Genomic DNA, 8,013 nt, shown 5'->3' on the forward strand with positions numbered 1-8,013 from the left:
AATAGTACGAGGTGGCAAATTCGTACCAATTCGTACAAAATTGTACTAGTTATTCACCAACCAATGAGAGACACTTCAAATTAAGTTGTAAGAACCGGTACGAATTTGCCACCTTGTAGTATTGTGACGAATTCTCATGACACTATGTTACATTCACTATATGCAATTCATTTATTTGGTATGAAACTCATGATAACTCTTAAATGAGACCACTGATATTACATAATGTAGGTAAATGGTGAATTATGGTGGCAGGTCTTTAATCACATAACAGAACAACACTCATCATCAAGATTATTCATTTTTAAAGAACTTTCTTAATAATTTATTCACTGATTGCATGAAGCTAAAAATTTACTTCTTATCTCTTCATGCACTTCATAAATACTCAAATATCGATTCCAGTGTTTGTCATGCTTGGCGATTAATAAAATTTGCATTGATAAAAATGTGAATATTACAAAATCAATGCATCTATTAACAAAACCCAAGATATTTAATTGACTTAATTGAATTGAAGGGAACATAATACTCTAGTGAGCAACATGCATGGCTCCACTGTCTGAGTTCCTCTTTCATGTCACTCATAGAGCATTTCACTTTGAAAATTAATATTTACTGCTTCTACTGGTCTGATTGTGTTAAAGTAATGCTCTGCATCGTGCCTGTTGATTACATATCAAACTGACCTCGTAAGCCACAGTTTGCATGTATAGATTCTTTCTAAGATGCATAGACGTTAAACCCAACTAGACTTCCACAACAAGTAAGTTATTAGTTAATTACAGATTTAACACACCGGCTGTGTTCTACACCTTGTTGCCATCAAAGATCCACAATTGTCCTGTCCTGCTGCCCTTTTCTTCTAGTATTCCAATGTACTTTAGAGGTTACACCTCACGGCCACATCCTACTTCCTCTCATTGGCTTAATGAGATCAGAAGAGATTGATGACATCAGAGCCCAATCCCCACCAAGTTCAGTCCCTACACCTGAGAGAGCGAGGGGGGAAGGAGTGAAAATGTAGAGAAGACCGAGGGATCAGAGCTCAGTCTGTCCAGAGAGGAGGAGGACAGGAGAGGAGGAAGACATCCCCAGCTGATGATCTCCTAGGAGACATCAGGACATTTCTCTAACTTCTGGGAGTCCCACCATTCAACGGGTAAATAAATTATTTTTGCTCAGAATATATGAGATATAAGATAAATTCGCAGAATGGTTCAATGGGAAATCAATCACAATGATAATTTGACTGAAACAGTAAGTTTTGACATGCATCAGGCCTGAATTCGGATATATTTCATGCTGGTTGGCAGTAATTTGACAAAACTTTTCATCTTCTTTACAAATGGACAATTAAAAAAAAAAAAAAGGTAGTGAGAGGTGACCAAAAGTTGTTTTTAAAGCTGCTTTGGAACCATAGGCTTTGTATTATGAAAAGTGCTACCCAATAGCATTGCATTGACTTATAATGGCACTAAATGCATTCTCTGGGATTATTCTTTGTTTTAGACAAGCCTCAATGTTTATTTAACATTATGTGCTTTGAACAGTACAGAAGTAAATCACTGCATTCAAATGACCATCACTGTTTTTGTAATTTTGTTGTACTGACAGTGAATTTCAACCATAATTTCACTAATCTCTCTTGTTTCATCCATTTGTCTCCGATAGGCAGGATGGCTCGGGACATGTCAGATAAAGACATCCTAAAGATGGAGCTGGACCAGCTGAAAGTAGAGGTGAACACACCCAGAACAGCGGTGAGAACTTGTCCTGAACTCTATAGTTCTTCCATCACCATTAACAAGTACCCAAGTCAGCAATTACAATACAACTACATCCTGTTTAGTTGCTTGTTCAATTCCAATATCTATTTGAGCAGGATGGGTTTAATAAATGATCTTTTCTTTTTCTTAGATATCAGCAACAGCCCCAGAGCTCATTGCTTATGTTGAGGAGATGTCTGCTGAAGATCCTCTGATCAAGGGCGTCCCAGAAGACAAGAACCCATTCAAGGAGAAGGGTGGCTGCATTATTACGTAGCAATGGCCCTGGGGGCACCAGGGTGATGTTCAATAATTGCTTTTGTATGAAATATCAAAGGATTATTTGTTCTAGTGGAGAATCCGGGACAACACTGCAAGATTTTAGCATCCACTGTCGTTACAGTAATGTACAGAAAAGAAAAGGGACACCCTCATGTCGTTCAATATATCTTGTGATATGATGTAATCTGTCTCTTTTTAAAATAAACCCGCTAGCAATGTAAGCAAAAGTCTCATGAATCTCATGATTTCAATAGACCTTAAATGGGTGATCGTAACACAAACCTATACAGTACTCAGTGATTTCAGGTCCATTCTGGGTTGCGTATTTCATCGAAATGAAGTCTGGTGAAAGTATTCCTTCCTTAATTTAAGAAAGGAACTGGGGATGAGTGTGTAAGGGGTCATGTGTATGTTATCTTGTATTAGTGCATACACAGTAGGTCTGTATGCGTAAAGCTCTGCAGGTACTGTCGATTGAATCAGTCATTGGTGTGTGGTCATTTACTGGCTGCTGTTATAATGAGATTTGGGCATCAGACCTCTTTGTCCTGCTGATGAGCATCTGCTTCCTGTGTTTCAAGAACTTAAGCTCATTCACTGATCCTCATCCCAGGATTGAACCTTTCATCCTGTAAGCTAATTTCCAACTCAGTACCGCTGCCCCTCTTCTGTCTCTCTCTCTTTCCAACTCTTATTTAAATACAGAGCCAGTAATTGAGATGAGCAGCAGCTCTTGTATGGTTGACTGCATCTGGTGAGGGAAACCTGACCAGTAGTTCAACTGGTAAGGCATTGTGCTAGCAATAGCCACTTTCACACATGAAACCTGGTAAATTACTGTAAAATTGTTGAATTTTCTTTACTGGTAAATATACCACATGGTTATAGAGATATTGTGTAGATATAGGGGAAAAAGTTATAGTGCAAAATTTGTCAACTAATGCAAAAAATGCTTCAGAAAAGGGTGCACAAATTCCTGTTAATTTAATAACAATTAAACAATTAGGCATTTCATAACATCTCAAGTATTCTATAAACAAATTAATCTCCATTGTGATTGGATGAGTCAATGTGAGCCCACTTTGAACATTTTTATAACAAATCTAATCCCCCCACTTAAAAAAAAACAAAACAATCTGTTTTATAGGGGCCTTTAGCATCAACAGGGGGGCTTTTTACCCCAAATACTATCCTTTCACTTATTGGACAGTTATTAAAAAACTTTTGATTTAATGACCTTGAACAAAACTGAAAATGATAAATAAGAATTTTGTCTCAAAATAAATGTGATAATTTCAGGGATTTTCATTAGCTATATAAATTTGCAACATTTTCAAAATCAACCTTTAGACATTGCACCCGATGATCCCATGGATCAGGAAAATTTGGCAGTGTATAGTGACAAACAGGTGTTTAGTAAATGTGCTGTGGTATTTTTTGTTGCTATTTAGAGTTTTGGGAGAAAATAAAATCAAAGGAGCTTTTACCCCATGGGGCCTTACCCCATTGAACCCACTAACTAAATCAATACAGATAAAAACTGGGCATCGCACAACAAACAACTGAGGATCGCTATGGCTTTCAAGCCGATCTGATCACAAACAACCCCCATTCTAGGAGGCACATGACATGTAAATGCCGTTGATGTTGCTGCATTTCCGTTCCGAGTCTAAAAAGAAACGGGACGAGTGCATTTGAGTGCAGTTTGGACTGCAATACGAGTTGGTGGTGAGTGCTTGTTCACCTTCTCCATTTCATCGTGTTCCAATGTTGTGGCCGTGCACGGTTGATTTCCATTGGCTGCTCACCATGTGACTTCAGATTTGAGTTGTGGAGCATTATACACTATGAGATTTCCTCAATAGTCTCAATATTTGTATATCCTCCAACTTTTTATCTGTCCAATTTGATGCCTTTTTACTCCAGAATAACTGAATTCTCTCCATCAGAACTTTGTAATGGCCCAATGCAGATTTCTTATGTCAGCGCGTCTCGAGTCCTGACCTTGTAAGATCTCAAATTGTTAATCTAATGTTACAACTTCTCATTCAGGGAAATTGCTAGTGCTGATTTACCATTATTTTCAAACAGGTCATGTCAAATGACCTCTAAACTAAAAAATGCATTTAATTTTCTGAAAAAGCGATGGTCCATACTGATAACGCACATACTGATAAAAAATGTATAGCTAGAATGCACTGTGTTGCTTTGGATAAACACCTGCCAAATGATTAAATATAAGACATGTGCAGCGCAAGTGCATTTTATTAAAATATATAGCTCTAATATTGTATTTAAAAAAATTTTTTTTTGAGAGGTGACTATTAACAAAGTCAATTTAGCAAGTCAGTCCACTGACAGCCATCTTTGGAATGCTCCCGAGAAGCTATTTCCAGTCCTGACAGTGCAGCTCCTATATGCATGAATGGAGAAATCTCCAAAACTTACGATCAAAGAATATATCAAATCAGCAGTAAAATCTGACAACACTGTTATCATAAAGTGTGCTTCTTTACCTCTAAAAACGCAATTTTCCCAGCTTGTATAGCTAATGGAAAATGTTACTAAATTGGAGCAAACAGAAAATCCATTCAAACTCGAGTTGATTGACAGGCGATATCTGTATTCAAAAGGTGATTGGCTCTTTTACCTGTAAGGCAGGACTTCCTTTCTACATCTGCTGACCACTGGGCGTTCCAATTTCTCCCATTTAATAGAAGTTGCCCATCTCTGCTAAATAGTCTCTACTATTACTACTACATTTGAAAAATGCTTAAACTTCAACACATAATTGCAGGTCTTCCAGTGACTGCTGATTTAATTTAAGCTTTTGATTTGATTTCATTTGAGCTATCATAGAAAATAATTGAAAATTACAGAATTATTGATAAGGTTTGCAACCCAACACCAATTTAGATACAGGTATAGGGCACAATGGAGCAAACTTAACGGAAAAGTGTAAATGTCCACATCTGATATTAATGCTCCAAAACTGAATCAAGCAATTACAGCATCAGGTAAAATCCCTTTGCAAAATGAACCCCAGGTGATGACATAATCAGATTAGGAAGTCACTTGATTTATAAACAGGATTTATAAACAGGAAGCCCACCGGAAGTCACATGATTTGTAAACATATATCAATCATCTATGTTTCAGCCATCTGAAGTTCTCAGTGCAAACTAAAGTTCCCTATCTGTCACTCACTCGACGTTGTGTCGATGTAGTGACACTAGGGGTCACTCTTGGGAGCCCCAAACACCGCTGATCTTTTGAAAAAAGGCCAATGGGAATTGGCGAGTGGAATTTGCATGCCACTCCCCCAGACATATGGGTATAAAAGGAGCTGGTATGCAACCACTCATTCAGATTTTCTCTTCGGAGCCAAGCGGTTGCATTCAGTGCACTGAATACAATTCCTCCAATTCACCTTGTAAAACTGCTGGATTTACGGCGCGTTTCAGCGGCTTCTCCCCCTCTGTGCCTGTGGAGTGCAGAGAACGCCCCTGGGCGCTTTGGCAGAGCAAAAAAAGAGAGTATATTCTAAAAGAGTATATTTTCATTCACAAAAAGAGCGGCACACACGGAATGTCTTTTTAAAGATGCCTTTCCGTTTGTGTGTTATTCCTGGTTGCGGTCGTTTTCTCTCTGCTTCTGATGGCCACGATCGCTGTCTTACGTGTCTGAGCACTGCCCATGTGGAGACATCATTCGTGGATGGGTGATGTCCTCATTGCGAGAACATGACCATGGCAACATTGCGGTCGCGAGCTCCCCGCACCGGTCCTTCTACCTATGGGTTTGAGGCCGCGTCGGTTAGCACTGGGGGCAATTTGGGGACATCAATGGGACCACCTCCACCAGGTATCCCCACAGAGCCCTCCAATTCCACAGCACGCTCGCTTGCCCCGGTCGGTCAGGCGCTTGGACGAGACCGCCGGCTCAATCTCAGGGCGAGTTCGACCTCTTGTTCGGAGCCCGGGAAGATGATGAGTTATTGAGCGCAGCATCGGAGAGCGGGCTCGTCCAGTCGGACGCAGAGGCTTCGGCTGGGCTTCCTCCTTCGGGAATGGTCGCCCATTCTCAGGCTGACACGGAAATGACGGACATGCTTTCCCAGGTGGCCGTGAGCGTCGGGCTAGAGTGGAACCCTCCACTCTCCCCTGAACCCTCGCGGCTCAACGATTGGTTCCTGGGCTCAGGGCACCGGCCATGGCCACGCCCCGCCCCGGTTCCTTTCTTTCCAGAAATGCATGAGGAGCTGACAAGATCGTGGGAGGCACCTTTTACTGCCCGGTCCCGGTCTTTCAAATCCCCTGCTCTCACTACCCTCGATTGTGGAGCAGCCAGGGGGTATTCAGTGATCCCCCAGGTGGATAAGGCGCTCACGGTGCACTTGTGTCCGCAAAGCGCCGGCACCAGAACCTCCCGTCCAGGGCCTGTAGGTTTACGTCGTCCCGGATGACTAGGGCCTACGGTGCTGCTGGACAAGCCGCCTCCGCCCTGCACGCCATGAATCTCCTGCAAGTACACCAAGCCAAGGCTCTAAAAGAGCTGCACGAGGGTAGTTCTGACCCGGGATTGATGCAGGAACTGCACTCGGCGACCGACTTCGCTCTTCGGGTGACAAAGGTCACGGCGCGGTCTCTCGGGTAAGCGATGTCCACCCTGGTGGTCCAGGAGCACCACTTTTGGCTCAACTTGGTTGAGATGCGAGAGGCCGACAAGGCACGGTTCCTTGACGCCCTCATCTCCCAGGTTGGCCTGTTCAGCGACACCGTCGAGGACTTTGCCAAGCAGTTCTCGGCGGTGAAGAAGCAGATGGACAATACCGACTCCTGCAGCAACAACACCGGCTCTGCCGCAGCCCGCCCCCAAGGCCCGGCCCCGGCGTGGAGCCCAACTCAGGAAGCAGACGCCACCTGTCTCACGGCCGGCCGCTAAGAACCCGAGGAAGGCTTCAAAGCGACCCTGAGACGGGCGACCCAGGGGCAAGGAGACCAGCTTCTCTGGAGCTGGTGAACAGATCACTCTATCCCCCGGTGGAGGGCCGGGAGGAGAATCTTTTGTTTCATTTTTTGCAGCATGCCCAAGAGGCTGCGATACCCAAAAGTTCGACAAAAGAGTGGTTTTCTCGTTTCCTGGGTCACATGTCCGGTGCGCACAGCCGTCATCACGAACACCATCCACTGTCCCATTTTCGCAGGTATGGCGCTCCAGCGGCGGACCCCCCACCCCTGTGCACCCAGCTGTGGCAAAAACATGCCCACATGGGATTGGTTCTGGTGGACTTCAGCTACGAGATTCCTCCTCCCCCCTCCTCAGCCAATCTTATGGTGGGTGGCAGGAGCCAGGTAAGTACTTTGATGTCCCTGGACTCAGCACGGCCACGGGGCTCGAGTCCCCTCGACGTGGCACCTCAAGCTCTGCCCCGCCGTGAGGCCCCACCCGCCGGTACGTCTGACGTGATCATTCCCTTGGTCCCCCTCGCCTGGAGTTTGGGCGCGTGGCTCGCGCTTTCCAACCCGTCGCGATGGCTGACCCGGACCGTCCAACTCGGCTACGCGATTCAGTTCGCCAGGCGCCCGCCCAGGTTCAGCGGCGTCTGCTTCACCTCGTTGAAGGGCGAGAACGCCACTACCTTGCGTGAGGAGATTGCGACCCTTCTGTGCAAGGGCGCGATAGAGCCTGTTCCTCCAGCTGAGATGAAGAAAGGGTTCTACAGCCCTTACTTCATCATACCGAAGAGAGGCGGTGGGTTGCGACCAATCCTGGACCTGCGAGTACTGAACCGGGCTTTGCACAGACTCCCATTCAAGCGGTTCCACTGAAACTTTTTCAGAGGCTCCTGGGGCATATGGCATCCTCAGCGGTGGCCACACCACTCAGGTTGATGCATATGAGACCGCTTCAGCACTGGCTTCAGACTCGAGTCCCGAGATGGGCATGGTACCACGGGATA

The 8,013-nt window shown here is 44.5% G+C and overlaps 1 protein-coding gene across 1 annotated transcript; it reads left to right on the plus strand.

Annotated features, from left to right (window-relative positions):
- Positions 1–996: 996 nt before the first annotated feature.
- Positions 997–2,273, plus strand: gngt2b (guanine nucleotide binding protein (G protein), gamma transducing activity polypeptide 2b). The gene is made up of 3 exons (XM_051666599.1): positions 997–1,162; positions 1,675–1,763; positions 1,921–2,273. Exons 2-3 carry the CDS (start codon positions 1,680–1,682, stop codon positions 2,044–2,046), a joined length of 210 nt encoding a protein of 69 aa, XP_051522559.1. The 5' UTR covers positions 997–1,162; positions 1,675–1,679; the 3' UTR covers positions 2,047–2,273.
- Positions 2,274–8,013: the final 5,740 nt, after the last annotated feature.

Source organism: Myxocyprinus asiaticus, chromosome 32 (assembly GCF_019703515.2).
Source record: "Myxocyprinus asiaticus isolate MX2 ecotype Aquarium Trade chromosome 32, UBuf_Myxa_2, whole genome shotgun sequence".
Lineage (NCBI taxonomy): Eukaryota > Metazoa > Chordata > Actinopteri > Cypriniformes > Catostomidae > Myxocyprinus > Myxocyprinus asiaticus.